General features: G+C 37.9%; 3 protein-coding genes across 3 annotated transcripts in view; all 3 read left to right on the top strand.

Moving 5' to 3' along the window:
* The window catches only part of si:dkey-154p10.3 (PX domain-containing protein 1), a 450183-nt gene that overhangs the window by 403350 nt on the left and 30499 nt on the right, over positions 1-16334 (top strand). The gene's annotated exons all lie outside the window — the stretch shown is intronic.
* ccr9a (chemokine (C-C motif) receptor 9a) lies at positions 1130-3456 on the top strand. The gene is made up of 3 exons (XM_067452996.1): positions 1130-1242; positions 1409-1479; positions 1757-3456. The coding sequence occupies exons 2-3, from the start codon at positions 1426-1428 to the stop codon at positions 2807-2809; spliced, it is 1107 nt and encodes a 368-aa protein (XP_067309097.1). The 5' UTR covers positions 1130-1242; positions 1409-1425; the 3' UTR covers positions 2810-3456.
* On the top strand, positions 7490-12154 carry LOC137089423 (protein FAM217A). Its single transcript, XM_067452995.1, has 4 exons — positions 7490-7692; positions 7955-8022; positions 10573-10655; positions 11070-12154. Exons 2-4 carry the CDS (start codon positions 7996-7998, stop codon positions 12118-12120), a joined length of 1161 nt encoding a protein of 386 aa, XP_067309096.1. The 5' UTR covers positions 7490-7692; positions 7955-7995; the 3' UTR covers positions 12121-12154.

The raw sequence follows: 16334 nt of genomic DNA, 5'->3' as shown, positions 1-16334 counted from the left end.
GAATTAATAGTATTTATATTTACTCCAGGGGAGAATGTCCTGTAGTGTGTTTTGCGTGCGATAAAGAGGAAATTTGTCCATTGAGACAGGATATGGCTTAATAGTGCACATAAAAATAAGTGTAATAAGTGTCTGGTGAGGCAGTATTAACGATAAACAGGATGTCTGGGGCACGAAGATTCACACTTGAGTAAGGAACCATGATACATGCAATGATGACGTCCAAAAAAATAAGAAAATATGGTTGATTAAAGGTTAACGGTTAGTTATGATAAAACTTTAAATGTTATTGATGCATAGCCAGGGTCAGAAGTTTGGATGTATCATCAGTATTGCGTAAATGGTTAGTAAAGAAGTTGCTGTGTAAGCTGTTGCGGTAATTCATCGGCTAACGAATTATTGGTGTTTTTTATGTACTGATACGAATCTGGATCCTGTCATGTCATGTCAATGGGACTGACCCACAGTGACAAACAAACCTTGGAAAACAGTGAAAAAGGGAAGATGATACAGTTACAGGTGCTTCCCTGTTTCCTTTCTTTTTTTCTTGGCAGTTATGATGATACCAGTGTTACTCAAGCGAGTTGAAAACAAAGGTTCAGTGTAGGCAAAGTTTAGGTGAAAAAATTCAAATGAATCTAGATCTATAATAATAGAAATGATTGTTTAGAAGTTTCTGTTGATATTTTATTTTTTTGTATCTTTCCTGGATGTCCAGTATACATATGACATGCATAAGGCAAGGCATTCACTCTGCATACAGAAAAGCTGGTTAAGGTGTTGGTAGAGGTCCCATTTTTAGCCACTTCAGTCCTTTGCATGCAATTATGTTGCACCCCAGATAACACTGCATGATGGAGTAATGATAACGGGGGGGGGGGGGGGGGGGGGGGGGGGTTCACACACTGAGTCAACAAGTGCAGCCGATGTAAAACTTTTTTTTTTGAGGCATGTCCAAATATGTAAAAAAATAACAACTCTTGTATGTACTACGTGTAAAATCGACTCATAATAAACATTTGAGATCTGACAGTCGTGTTTGAAGGTGATTCTAAGAGGGGGGGGAAAAAGTGTGAAAAAAGCTCTTGTGCGTCACTGTGGTTAAACCTCAGACCTTAAAAGCTTCTGCAAAACAGACGTTTTCCAGACGGCGCCAAAAACAACGTGAAACTTGTCTTAGTGATCAGAAAGGCAGCAGACAGCAGCTCATCTCTATTTTCTTTTTTTCTCCAAGATAGTAAAGTAAGTACTGCCATACATCACTATATGTTTTTAAAGGAACAATTAAAAAAACGGATTAATGATATGTACCTTTTTGTTGTGGTAGATATTTGTGAATATAATATTTAGTGTGATATCTTTGTTAATGAGTATTTGTTATATTGATTTTTTTTTTTACTTATTTAAGAACAGAGAAGATCAACGATGAATGTAACCGACTTTGTGACCGCATTGACTGAGAAAATGACTTCAGAATATGTAAGTGATTTCTGAATATTTATGCTCTCATGCTTGTTTGTATCTTTAACATAAAAAAAAATGCTGGGTTTATTTGATAAACCCAATTATAAATTGGGTTGTTTGAATGGGTCCATTTACTAGGGGTCAAACAACCCAATTTCTGGGTTTGTCCATTTCCAACCCAACTTGGGTTGTTTTTAATCCAGCATTTTTTAGAGAGAACAAAGTCTAAATAAATGCACATTTTAAAAACACTAAAATCTAAGTAAGACACATGCTTTGCTATATTTCACAGGATTATGAAGGATCTTCCACAACTATGGGTGATTATGAGGATGGGTCAGTGTGTGACAGATCAGCAGTGCGACAGTTTCGAAGCTACTATGAACCTGCTCTCTATTGGATAATTGTCATTCTGGGTGCCATTGGCAACTTTCTGGTGGTCTGGATATACACACACTTCGCAAACCGCCTGAAGTCGATGACGGACGTTTACCTACTCAATCTGGCTCTGGCAGATTTGTTCTTCCTCTGCACTCTGCCATTTTGGGCCGCCGATTCCCTCTCAGGCTGGACTTTTGGCTCGGCTCTCTGCAAAATCGTCTCCGCCATTTACAAAATCAACTTCTTAAGCAGCATGTTTCTACTTACCTGCATTAGCGTCGATCGCTACATAGTGATTGTCCAGACTACCAAGGCTCAAAACTCCAAGAAGACTCGTCTGTTGTACAGCAAGCTCATTTGTGTGTTAGTCTGGATCCTGGCGGCCTTGTTGTCCATTCCAGAGTTTCTCTTCGCCCGTTCAAAATCAGACGATGAAGGCAATCACTTTTGCACAATGGTCTATTGGAACAATGAGAACAACCGTACTAAAATAATAGTCCTGGTTCTGGAGATATGCATGGGCTTCTGCATCCCTCTCATAGTGATGATCTTCTGCTATTCCAACATCATTCGCACTTTGCTCAAGACCAGAAACTTTCAGAAGCACAAGGCCCTGCGGGTCATCCTGGCAGTTGTGACGGTGTTTGTTATCTCTCAGCTCCCATACAATGGCATGTTAGTCTTGGAAGCCACTCAGGCAGCCAATACGACCATTACAGACTGCAAAGAGCTCCAGCGTTTTGACATCACAGGCCAAGTCCTGAAGAGTCTCGCCTACATGCACAGCTGCCTAAACCCGTTCCTTTACGCCTTCGTTGGCGTGCGTTTCCGAAAAGATGTGATCCGAGTTTTCCAAAGCTTTGGCTGTTGTCGGACAGCCAAGAACTCCAAGTTATTGTCAGGAAGCCTTCACCGCCCATCTGTCATGTCGGACACAGACACCACAAATGCACTCTCATTGTGAAGGGTCTCAGAAATTCTGTCAGTGAGGCTTGCTTAGCAAAAGCTTATATTTTGCTGCAGGTGCTTGGCATCTGAGTTTCAAAACAGAAGTTCGAGGTTCCCTAAGAGCTCTTTGCATGCTTGGAAACATGCTGTCTGGTGAAGGGTTAAGTAAACATCTCACCGCAGAGACGGCTGCAACAATGAATATTGCATAACAAGAGTTCTCTGGTTGGCTGGGCCATTAACATGAATGTTAAATCCTGATCAAATAATTGTGTACTGTACGTACGGTGTGAACAGTGTTTGCGGCAAGGACTGATTTGCCCATTCAACTGTTATAATATTCTCCATTGTTCAGCATTAATATTTTCAGTGTATAAAATTTTGTATAACAACATGATTTGTTATACAGGAGCACTGAATGTTTGTTTTTCCCCCCAAAAAAGTGATTTTATAATGCTATTTTTTTGTCTTTAATTGCTGCAAAAGTATAACTGTGAATGTTTTGTTCATGACTTAAAGCCAGTGTTGTACAGTCAGGGTTTTGTATATGTACTGTTTTCATATTACACCAATAATAATGTGTATAAATATTTGCTGCTCATTTTGTACAATTTCAAAAAGGAAAATGTAAATAAAACCTGATATACAGGCTTTTTAATTGGAGTCTCGTTTCCTTTCTCTTATACAAACATACATACACACATATTTTAATAGTTCCCACACAAAATGCACCCTGTATGGGTAAATAAGGAACTGAAATATAACTTTGAGGATTTGATCTCAGTATGGAAGCTTATGGGTAGCAATATTCAATTTGAAATAAAATATGCTAAATTGCAATGCAGTATGTAAAAAAAATTCAATGTGGAATTGAAAATGTAATCCGAGCCAATCACGTCCCCGCCTAATAATAATAATTTACATTATTATTAATAGAACAAATAACTGTAAATAATGTTTAAACCCATCTTTGCCATTTTTCCAACACCGGGCCCCGCCTGGATGCAATGATTGACAGGGCGGGCGGGCACTGAATTTCGCGAAACATTAAAATATATATTTAAATTATGTTAACACTAGTGTAGGAAATAGAAAATCTACATTTGAATTAGCATTATGCTCCACAAGGTGCACATTTGGTATTAAAAATGTAAATTTAATTGTCATTTTACAATTGCACTGTCATGTTGCATATTACATTTCAATTTTAATATATTGATAAGCTTCCATACTCAGTGACAAGGCCAAGGTACAATGTTTGCACTTTTCTAAAAAGCATAGGCCTATTAACGTGTAAGTAATTAAATGTAGGCTCAAAGATGCACTAGTGCTTAACGCCTGAGAGATATGCCAGTTAAAATTGATTTGTAAGATAAATAAATCATGTTTTCTAAAATCTAAATAAAACTGAACACTTCAATATTGCAATAAATCAAGATCAACACAACAGCATCTTAAACATCTACAGTGCTCAAGTGCACAAAAAGGCCATGAGAAACCCAATATCCTCTAAAAAGTTCTCATCACAGATAAATAAAATAATGTTAAGTAAAATGAAATAGTCAAAGTCTTCTTGCACTGGATGTGCTGATTTCAGCCTCCTCACCAGATGCAGTCATAAACTCATCTCATAAACCAAATACTTGCGATTCAGCAGCTATCTGCAAATGCATTCTCATTCATGTAAAAGTTTGGGTGAGCCAAAACACACACGATATTTAAGTACCTGCAATGCCCTTAGATGGCGATATCGCTTTATAGCAGAAACAAACGGCTGCAGTGCAGAAAAAGTTAGGAGCAATGCAATAAGTAATGTGTAACTGCATTACTCATCACAAATATATTGAAGTAAAAAGTACATTTACTTAGATGTTTTAATTGTTATTCTCGAATCTGGCAGATTGCCATAAATGCGTACTGTGGCGAGAACCGTTGGGACTGACGTACATTATCTGTCTGGTTTACTCACTGTGGGTTGTGGGCGAGACAGATAGAAAACAGACACGTGCTTACACACGCTATAGCCTAGCATTTCAAAAATCAACACACGGATGCGCTCAAAAGTACCTTGAATTCAACAGAGCTACAGGATGGGGCACAGAAAATCCCATACATTTCCACATAATATCTGTTTATTATAATGCAAACTGATGCAAAAGGTTTTGTAACTTTCACAGTGCTTAAAAATCTAGTAATAAAGTGTTGTATAATATCCCTACCATATCTAATAAATATATTAGACATGGTAGGGACATAATAATTAGACATACTAATAAATAATAATATAATTTAAAAAAAAACTGTTGAATAAAATATAGTGGTAACTGCAGGCTTTTTAAATTGTGATGATTAAAAATGTAGAAGGCATTGCAGGATATGCTAAATATAAAAAAATTCCATTTGAGACAAGGTCAAATAACCACATTAGCACACACACACACACACACACACACACACACACACACACACACACACCTTAAATCTGCCGGTCAGGAAGTGGCTGACATGCTAGCCGTGTTCTTTCTAAAGTGTGACATATGTGGGAGGTTCTGTCTTGTCAGTAACATAAAAAATTCTGAGGTTAAATACAGGCCATCATCAAATAATTATATTAAAACACGTACATTGCGGCGCATCCAATCTAAAATGTCATTTTGGACAGAGCATCGTTTGTATTTTTGTCTGTATGACTCCCCCTAGTGTCCATCTTAAAAAAGGGCAATTTCATTTATGGGCTATTGTACTGACAGTAGCGTTAAGTCATAAAGATGATACAACTAATACGTGGACTAAAAGCTACAAAAAGTGGATTCAATCAATTGTTTGCCTTTAAATGCGTTTTTCATATAATTGTGTATTCTTGTTAAATGAAAACAGCAGATCCATTGAAATGAAGAGATGGGAGGTGGCCATTTCATTATTTGTGATGGAGGATGAAGCCGCATGCACCAACATTTCAACATTACATTTGGCGACATATAATGAAGTTCAGTGACTGTCAGGAACTTTGGTCCATATTACATAGCCTATACTTCATATTATTACTTATATTAAAAAATATAATACAGAGAATATCTGCAGTCTATTGACAAAATCACAAAGCCATTAGCAGAGGCCTAGGTTAAAGGGATAGTTTACCCAAAAAGTTCACCCTAGGTGTAGCCTATATGACATTCTTCTTTCCGATGAATACAACCAGAGTTATATTAAAAATGTCCTGGCTCTACCAAGCTTTAAAATGGCAGTGTACTAAAAATACTAACTTCTGGCGGATTACTAACTAATCTGGCGGATTAAATACTAACTTCCCCGGAGCCATGTGGAGCAGTTATATAGATGCACTTTGATGATGGACAGATGCACTTTTATGATGGACAGATGCACTTTTATGATGGATAGATGCACATTTATGATGGATAGATGCACTTTTATGATGGATAGATGCACTTTTATGATGGACAGATGCACTTTTATGACGGATAGATGCACTTTTATGATGGACAGATGCACTTTTATGATGGACAGATGCACTTTTATGACGGATAGATGCACTTTTATGATGGACAGATGCACTTTTATGATGGATAGATGCACATTTATGATGGATGGATGCACTTTTATGATGGACAGATGCACTTTTATGACGGATAGATGCACTTTTATGATGGACAGATGCACTTTTATGATGGATAGATGCACATTTATGATGGACAGATGCACTTTTATGATGGATAGATGCACTTTTATGATGGACAGATGCACTTTTATGATGGACTGATGCACTTTTATGATGGATAGATGCACTTTTATGATGGACAGATGCACTTTTATGATGGATAGATGCACTTTTATGATGGATAGATGCACTTTTATGATGGACAGATGCACTTTAATGATGGACAGATGCACTTTTATGACGGATAGATGCACTTTTATGATGGACAGATGCACTTTTATGATGGATAGATGCACATTTATGATGGATAGATGCACTTTTATGATGGACAGATGCACTTTTATGATGGATAGATGCCCTTTTATGATGGATAGATGCACTTTTATGATGGACAGATGCACTTTTATGATGGATAGATGCACTTTTATGATGGACAGATGCACTTTTATGATGGATAGATGCCCTTTTATGACGATAGATGCACTTTTATGATGGATGGATAGATGCACTTTCATGGACTTCATAAAAGAGGCAACAATTCACTGCAAAAAATGCTTGGATTAGCAACGGTATTTTTTAATATATAACTCTGATTGTATGTCACAAGAATGACTGGAAGACTTGAGTCAGGCTGGGTGAGTAAATCATGAACTCATTTTCATTTTTGGTTGAACTATCCCTTTAAGAAATTTAACTGGTAGTAAATTAATTTAGAATCTGTGACTGTTCAATGGAAAGGACGAGGGATAAAAACAGCTGGAAGGCGCATAATGTTAATAGCTTGTAGCAACCGCGCCTGCCGTGTGTTGAGTAAAATGAACGGTTAAATAGATTTAAATGAGTACAACAATCACAATTTAATATGTAAATAGAAGAAAACATAAAAACCAATCACACGTCAGTATGTAAATATTGGCGTGACATCATCGCTTACCTGCCAAGCGTTCTGAAAGTGCCACACTTTCAGGTTCCTTACTAAATGATCTACAAATCCACAGTTTGCATGCTGTTTAATGGCGCTTCAATAGTGCATAACTTTATTAGGCCAGTGAACTTGGCTTAGGTATTATTTTAGTCCTGAGAGCAGGTTTGTGGCAGATCGCACACCACCACCTGGAGGAGAGAGCACGAGTACGCTTCACTTCTGCAGACCTGCTGAAGGGATGCTTCATCTGGACTACTTATTAATCCCATATGCATCTCCGTTAGAAGGGTGTGATAAGGTAAGGAGTTTATTCTTATATAAAATTATCCTTATATTGGACCCAGAAGAAACCAAACCTTAGCCTTGTGTAGTATCTTATCATAGTCATTAAGCACATTTCTTGTGTTTTTAAACCTTCACGTTCAATTATTAATAAACAGATATCTCTGCTAGTGAAATGTTTTCATATTACATATAACTAGACGGTGTCCAGAGAGGTAACTTTATATGACATATCCCTTTTCTATTGACACTCTTGTTTGAATATTCTGTGTTCACAGGACGTCTACATTACTCAGGACATCCACTGGAAAGTCTGCACATGTCTGTGGTAGTGAACGCACAACAGGTATCATGATAGCATTTCTTCTGCTGTTAGTTACTTGAGCTGCCAGTGTAACTCGAGTATTATTACGTTTTTATATCATTTTTACAATTAATTTAGATTATGCCTGCCCTGTACAGCGGCTCCAAAATATATTGAATATTTTGGGACGCTTATGCCACACTGAATGTCAGTGCATTAAATGTCAAGATAGCAAACAGTGGCATTTATTTTTAACAAAAATAAATAAAAGTAAATAAAAGCACAAATTTAAAGAAGAACATTTGTTACATTTTAAATGATAAAACAATAGAAATATTGGTCCGAATGAATAGCCTACAAAAAATGTCTGGACACTTTATGGTTGTCAAGCTTTAGTGGAACATTTCGACATTTAATATGTTTTTCATCCATTAAAAATGACCTCTGCAACATATTTTTAATGATTATAATGATGCAATATTGGACCCATTGGTGGGCTGCAGAGTGGTTAAAGGTGCACTATTTAGTATTTTTGCAGTAAAATAGCCAAAAACCACTATGCTGGTGTTATATATTTTGTTCAGTTGAGTGCTTACAATATCCCAAATGTTTTCAACTATTTGTAAATTGTGAGAAAACTGCTATTTTAACTAAGGACCCGGGACGTTGCCGGCATAGCGTTTGAGGGAGTCGCCTGTCAATTGCGTCATATTTGCATTACCCTCCTTTTTATTTGGCTTAAACGCTTTACTCTTTGCAGTGTGAACAAGAGTCACAGCAGCGCTGAACGAACTCAGAGTAACGTCATAACATCATTTTAAACACATTTAAATGTATCTAATATGACATACAGAGCTGCTTTACCTTATAATCATGACTGGAAGTGCAGGCTCCCAGCGACTCTGTTCTGTCCCGTCATAATAAAAGTCCCGGTGCTCGCGAGTATTTATGTATCCGTGCTCAGCTCCACAACACTCGGTCCTGCTCTGCTTCACACTACAGTAACGTTAATAACCGCATCCATGAACATGATTTCTGCCCGTGTCCAATTTTCCACCGGCTGTGAGGTGAAGACCACGTCCCAAGATGCTGAGCTCAAACTGTGCGTCATCAAACTACACCTTTGTTTAGAATAGGCGCCCTCTAGCGGACGGAAAGTTGCATAGTGCACCTTTAAGACCAACTGGTTTTAAATACTAATTTAAAGTAGTAAAGTAATAAGTTAATTTTAAAGTTATGACATTCAGTAACAATTATATTTGTAAATAATTTGTATGCAAATACTAAAGGTGTATATATTATATTATATATATATATATACTTTTTATATACATATACTTTGATACACTATGTAACTTTTGGCCCTAGTGGTTAAAACACAAAACTTTTAGCAAAAAAAAGCATTTAGCAAAAAACATTGTTTAGGTTTAGCATTGGCTCTGGTTATTTCTCTTAAAAAAGAGAGAGTTGATTTACTAGTTTGGATGGAAAGGATCTCAAATGTTGACTACCTGAAAACGTTACTGTAGCTAGTATACCCATTAATAGACACGACACGTATACTACAGCACAGCTCTACAACAACCGTGATGAAAATACCTTTCACAATAGATAGAATAGAATCCGCGTCGCTTTACAACATTTTAATCCCTCTCTGGAAAGCCAAGTTATCGTCGCATTCTCTTGTTGCTAGCAGACTCTGCTAGTTTTTGTTTCTTTTTACGAGGGATTCCCTGGAGGTACGAGTCAATTTAGTCAAACCTATGCCACTCCTAAACCATACACACATCAAAGTAGCCACGCATTGGCGAGTGTTGGCAAATTTGCTGGGAAAACCATTCCTTCAGGTCTAAAATATAAACATTTATAATAGTCTAATAGGATAGATCACCCAAAAATAAAAATTATCCCATGATTTACTCGCCCTCAAGCCATCCTAGGTATATATGACAATCTTCTTTCAGACGAATACAATCTGAATAAAAGTTTCCTGGCTCTTCCAAGCTTTGTAAAGCATTGAATGACAGCCCAAAAAAAGTTCATCCATCCATATTTAACAAGTTATGAAGTAAAATATCTAGCTTCTGGCAGACCACCTTCTGCATTCATCTTACGGAAAAAGCGTAACTGGCGCGGCGATGACTCTGGCACTACACTTTCTGCTCAAGTTGAATACATAAGGCGGTCTGCCGAATACTAGATATTTTACTTTATAAAGTTTTTAAATATGGATATTTTTCTTACACAACCCCATCGATTGGCTTTAAAACGACTTTATTAACCCCGGAGCTGTGTGGAGCACTTTTATAATGGACGGATGCACTGTTTTGGGCTTCACATTTTGGACTGCCATTATAAAGCTTGGATTAGCCGGGACATTTTTAATATAACTCTAATTGTATTTGTCTGAAATACGAATATCATGTACACCTAGGATGGCTTGAGAGTTTGTAAATTATAGGATCATTTTTATTTTTGGGTGAACTATCCCTTTAAGATAGAGTATCAGGGTAGGGTAAAAGCAAGTTTTGAAGAAGCATCAATGTACATTGTATATTTCTATGAAAAGTTCCAATGCATTTTATTTTGCAGGTGTCTTTAGCAGCCTGCATTTCTAATGCCTGTATGGCACAGGAGCCAACCACCTGTTGCAGCCAAGCAAAATCATCCCAGGTGTAAGTAGATACTGACTTCTAATTGACCCATTAGGTATTGCCAGCCAGATATACTCATCTGAGTATTTTGGAATATCAATAGAGTCCGTACTAATTAGTAATTAAGCTGGCAGTGGCAGTGTTATATGCTACAGATGCTCTATTACCTACAGATGTGTTTAAAGTAAAATTAATACATTAGAAATGTAGATCAGGGCTTGGCACAGAGGCTTACTATGTTTGCCAGGAATCTTAACCTTTTGTTGAACTGAATGTTGCTTTGTGTCATGCTGAAACACTAGACTTCTCACATTTTGCCAACCTGGAACTGATACTCCATGCAACAATGCTTGGATATCCATTGAAGAGGTTAAATGGCATCTAGGGAAATATTTATCTTATAATTGCTATTTTTGTACAAATTATTTTCTCCAGCTTGAAGCAACATCCTAAAACCCAGTTAAGGATGCTGTCACACAGATGGCAGAGGCTTGGTCTTCAGCCTCCAATCTTCTGGGACACACAAGAACACATTTCTGAGCGTAGACCTGAGGTAGAAACCAGAACAGCGATGGAAATTCGGCCCATACAGGTGAGCTGCACTGTTTCTTCAAGAGACGCAGGACCAGATGAGATCAAGACAATCAGCAATTCCCTTAATAAACTCCTTGAAGAAAATTTAGCTAAACAGTCCTCCAGCCAGGTGTCAGTGGAGTCTGAAAACAGTGACCTCTCTGACCAAGAGAAAGACAATATTCCTGTACTAAAATGGGAAATTCCTGTAGAATTGGACCTGAGGCCGGACTCATTTGATAGAGAGCTAGAACCTACAGAGACTGGAGACGGAGAGCAAATGTATCCTGAGGTTCTTCCATTTCCACTCAAAGATTTCGACTTTAGTCAGTTGCTATCCAAAGCGGATCATTTGGAGAGCCAGCACAAACTTTGTTTATCCGACCCTTGTCTTGCAGCTATGGTGGCACGCATGATAAAGATGGAGAAACTTCAGACTGCGACTATACAGAAAGAACAGGGAAAGGCAGTCAGATCTCGTCCAGCAACTGCTCTGGTACGAAGCGCCAATCGTCTGAGGCAGGTGGACAGCTCTTGTTCTCATGCAGAACATTTGAGGAGGACTAAAGGCAGTAATTCAATATTAGATGATGTAACGAAACTCACAGTTTCTGCAAACTCTCAATCAAAGTCTATGCATCGTAATCATCCCTCATCAAATGCTGGGAAGGTGTGGATTAGATTTCAGCAACCACCGGCTTTACCAAAGAAGCCACACTCTGGTGCGGTCAAATTAAAGAAGACTGAAGCTCTTGTTCATGATCTTAATGCTCATTCGAGTTCGTCACCAAAATGCAATAGTTCAAATAGCTTCAAGAGATGCAAACCCACAAAGAAAGCCATGCCAAAGCCTCAGAAGACTTCCTCTGAAAAGACTAGTGTTCCTGTTAAAGCTCCTTGTAGGAAAACATGATATAATTATTTTTAAAGGGTTTTAAGCTTGAGGATTGACAGTGTGTTATTAAATGTGTGCATATCACTGTATTTAATGTCCAAATTCAATACAAGTTGAGCTCCATCAACAACATTTGTGGCATGCTGTCAGTTACCACAGAATAATGACTCAGTTTTGAAAGAGAAAAACATTTCTGAACGGTAACATTTCTTCATTATCGCTATTTTATTTTTAGGATTTTGGCTGCTTTTCATAGATACAGACAAGATAATAAACATGCACTAACCACAAGCTAAACTAGTGTTATCAATAGATCAAAATGAAACTAGACAAGGAGTCATTTTTATATTTCACCATTTATTAAAGTTCTGACATGTTTATATAAAATGTGCAATATTGGCTGTATAACGTGACAAAACGAACACATTGTATTGCTGTGCACGGATGTAGATTATTTCCCCCATGAGTGGATGAGCTCTTGAAAGGCACTTCAATAATAGAGTAGGACAGCAGCTGGCCGTCAGGATCTCTCGCACACTTGGAGTCATATGTGGTCATGACAGTAGGGAAAACTTTAACACTTACCCTGAAAATAGAATTAAAAATGGTTAGTTGTGGTTTAAAGTAAAGGTTACTTCTGTGGGTGACATGCAAACATGTATTTCATAGAAAGAAAAAGCATTACCTTTTGGTTGACATATTTATAATGTGTAATACCAAATTGAAACTTATGTTCGTTGAGCCAATAATTTAATTTGTGAGGAATACGTACTATATTGCCAGAAGTATTTGGACATCCCTCCAAATCATTGAGTTCAGGTGTTCAATCACTTCCATGGCCACAGGTGTATAAATCAAGCACTAGGCCTGCAGACGCTTCTACACACATTAGTGAAAGAATGGGTCGCTCTCAGGATCTCCGTGAACTCAAGCGTGGTACCGTGATAGGTTGCCATCTGTGCAATAAGTCCATTCCTGACATTTCCTCACTACTAAATATTCCACGCTCAACTGTTAGTGGGATTATAACAAAGTGGAAGCAATTGGGAACAACAGCAACTCAGCCATGAAGTGATAGGCCCCCGTAAAATCACAGAGCTGGGTCAGCGCATGCAGAGTGTCAATGTGTGCAGAAGTCACCAACTTTCAACTGAGTCAATAGCTATAGACCTCCAAACTTTGTGTGGCCTTCAGATGAGCTCAAGAACAGTGTGTAGAGAGCTTAATGGAATGGGTTTCCATGGCCGAGCAGCTCATCCAAGCCTTACATCAAGTTCAATGCAGAGTGTGGGATGCAGTGGAGTAAAGCACACCACCACTGGACTCTAGAGCAGTGAGACATGTTCTCTGGAGTGACCAATCACGCTTCTCTGTCTAGCAAACCAATGGACGAGTCTGGGTTTGGCGGTTGCCAGGAGAATGGGACTTGCCTGACTGCTTTGTGCCAAGTGTAAAGTTTGGTGGAGGGGAGATTATGGTGTGGGGTTGTTTTTCAGGGGTTTGGCTTGGCCCCTTAGTTCCAGTGAAAGGAACTCTTAATGCTTCAGCATACCAAGACATTTTAGACAATTTCATGCTCCCAACTTTGTGGGAACAGTTTGTGGACGGCCCCTTCCTGTTCCAACATGACTGCGCTCCAGTGCACAAAGCGTCGGTCCATTAAGACACGGATGAGCGAGTTTGGTGTGGAGGGACTTGACTGGCCTGCACAGTCCTGAGCTCAACCCGATAGAACAGCTTTGGGATGAATTAGAGCGGAGACTGAGAGCCAGGCCTTCTCGTCCAACATCAGTGCCTGACCTCACAAATGCGCTTTAGTAGAATGGTCAAACATTCCCATAAACACACTCCTAAACCTTGAGGAAAGCCTTCCCAGAAGAGTTGAAGCCGTTATAGCTGCAAAGGGCCAACTCCATATTAAACCCTACGGATTAACAATGGGATGTCATTAAAGTTCATGTGAATGTAAAGGCAGGCGAACCAAACCTTTTGGCAATATAGTAATAGTGATTTGAGAAAAAGAACAAGTTTCTGTAACTGTCAGAGGCCAATACAGTGTTGTCAACTTAAAAAATAAAAATAAATAAAAATAAACAGCTTAGAGGGTTGGTTCACTTAAACATTTTAATTCTGTCATCAATTACTCACCCTCATGTTCTTCCAAACCAGTAAGATTTTGGTTTATCTCCGAAACACAACTTAAAAAAAAACAACAACGTTATTTTAGATGAAATGTGAGAGCTTTCTGTCCCTCCATTGACAGCTACGTAACTACCAATTTGATGCTTCTAAAAGTTCACAAGATCGTGAAAACTAATCCAAATGAATTTAACAATTTAGTCACGATTGCTTTACATGATAAACAGATTTAATTTAGGCTTGATCAGCAAACATAAAAAGGAAGCTCAATCTGTTTATCACAAAGAAATCGTGTCTCTTCTGAAAATTGTGGAGTAAACCACACAATTCATGTGGATTAGTTTTACAATCTCTTATTTAACTTTTTGAAGTGTCGAAATGTCAGTTGTGTAGCTGTCAACGGAGGGAAAGAAAGCTTTCAAATTTCATTAAAAAGATAATTATTTGTGTTCTGAAAATGAACAGAAGTCTTATGGGTTTGGAACGACATGAGGGCGAGTAATTGATGACAGAATTAAATGTTTTGGTTGAATTAACCCTTTGATTCTCATTAAGAGCTCTCTCTAAAACAGAAACCTTTTTCCAGAGGAGAATTCCTTAAAGAGTCTTCTTTATCAGACGGCACCTACAATACAGAGAATAAATATAGCAGTATCTTGGGACATTACACATAGCACATGTTGTTAAAATATCCTGGGGAAATACACAATTATCAACTGACACACAAGATGACTAAATTAGTCCATTTAGGTCCTGAATAAAAAAACAAATGTTCCAGGAACAAACCTCGGTGGGTCACACCGATGACTAAAGTGAATGCAAGGTCTTTATGAAACTGAATATGGACGCTTTATTCTGTGATGAGACCAATAATGCTGGCAGATAGAATTGATGAAAGTATAGAAAAATATGTAAAAATGTGATTCAAGTGCTATAATTGGACTTAACTTGTGGAAATTACTGCAGGATGTTTACATTAAGGCCCTAACTTTTAGCATATATGTATAAATGATTGTATTGTTTTGTGTATGTATATACAGTCATGTTATAAAGAAAGTACACCCTTTTTGAAATCTACGATTTAACGTATAAGGACGTTATACATAATCTGGTCCTTGGCAGGTCTCAAAATGAGTTGAATACAACCTCAGATGAACAAAAACATAACATTTTACACAGTGTCGTGGTTTATATAACAAAAACAAGGCCGAAATGGACAAGCCAAGTGTGACATACTAAGTACACCCTTACTGCTGCCACAGAAAATATATAAATAGCAGTCAGGTGATTTGGGTTTGTTTTTGCAGCCATAGGACCATAAAAAGCCATAAAAAAATACTATGGAAAAGAAACTCATACAGGTTAAGAACAACTTGAGGGTGAGTAAATGACAATTTAAATTTTTTGGGTGAACTTTCCCTTTAAGACCAGAGGATTTTTTATTGTGTCCTGATATGTAATGTACTTTCTTGTTCACACGACTGTATAGCAAGTTTTTCTTCTTACATTACATCTCCTTTCACATGCAAAATGCAAGGGTTTTCATACATAACAATCTATAGCTGCCTCTATATTGTAGAAAGGGGGCCCTATTATCAAATTTGGGGTCCTTGACAGAAAAATCATCACCGTAGAACACATCTACAGCTGAAGTTACAAAAAGATGGATTTTTTAAATGTAAAAGAGATTTAGTGATTCTACAGAAGAGATAGGAACATAAATCCCAAAAGCAGCAGCTCTCTGAACTGACTGTTTATTTCTAATCAGAGCTTTGCTTTGTGTTGGATCTAAACATGCCTTTAGGAATGACCTGGATAAAGGGCCTTGAAGAGGTCTCGTCCCTTTGAAAGTAGAGGCAGGCAGGAGGATGATGGACAGACGTGTCTCCATTGGCCAGAGAATATACTCGAACACAAAGAAACAATGGGAGAAATAGCACAAACAGCAGTTAGTGTTGATGAAACACAGTCCACCATAAGGTTCCTAAGACGCTGAATTATGTTCTTACAGCGTTAAGATTAACTTGAAAGACAGACAACTTGTGGGAAGTATAAATTTGTGTTTTTTGCACCACCAAACATCTTTATTTTAT

The sequence above is a fragment of the Pseudorasbora parva genome, chromosome 9, assembly GCF_024679245.1.
Source record: "Pseudorasbora parva isolate DD20220531a chromosome 9, ASM2467924v1, whole genome shotgun sequence".
In the NCBI taxonomy this organism is placed as follows: domain Eukaryota; kingdom Metazoa; phylum Chordata; class Actinopteri; order Cypriniformes; family Gobionidae; genus Pseudorasbora; species Pseudorasbora parva.
The sequence above is the reverse complement of the archived record's forward strand: the minus strand, read 5'-3'. Positions and strand labels throughout refer to the sequence as shown.

What these genes read in the sequence shown, in the direction of transcription:
- LOC137089423 (XM_067452995.1), top strand. Translation starts at nt 7,996, where the DNA reads ATGTCTGTGGTAGTGAACGCACAACAG. An exon ending in TGGTAGTGAACGCACAACAG is followed by an intron (nt 8,023 to 10,572) that starts GTATCATGATAG and finishes TTTATTTTGCAG; the next exon opens with GTGTCTTTAGCAGCCTGCAT. An exon ending in CAAGCAAAATCATCCCAGGT is followed by an intron (nt 10,656 to 11,069) that starts GTAAGTAGATAC and finishes TATTTTCTCCAG; the next exon opens with CTTGAAGCAACATCCTAAAA.
- ccr9a (XM_067452996.1), top strand. Translation starts at nt 1,426, where the DNA reads ATGAATGTAACCGACTTTGTGACCGCATTGACTGAGAAAATGACTTCA. An exon ending in AGAAAATGACTTCAGAATAT is followed by an intron (nt 1,480 to 1,756) that starts GTAAGTGATTTC and finishes TATATTTCACAG; the next exon opens with GATTATGAAGGATCTTCCAC.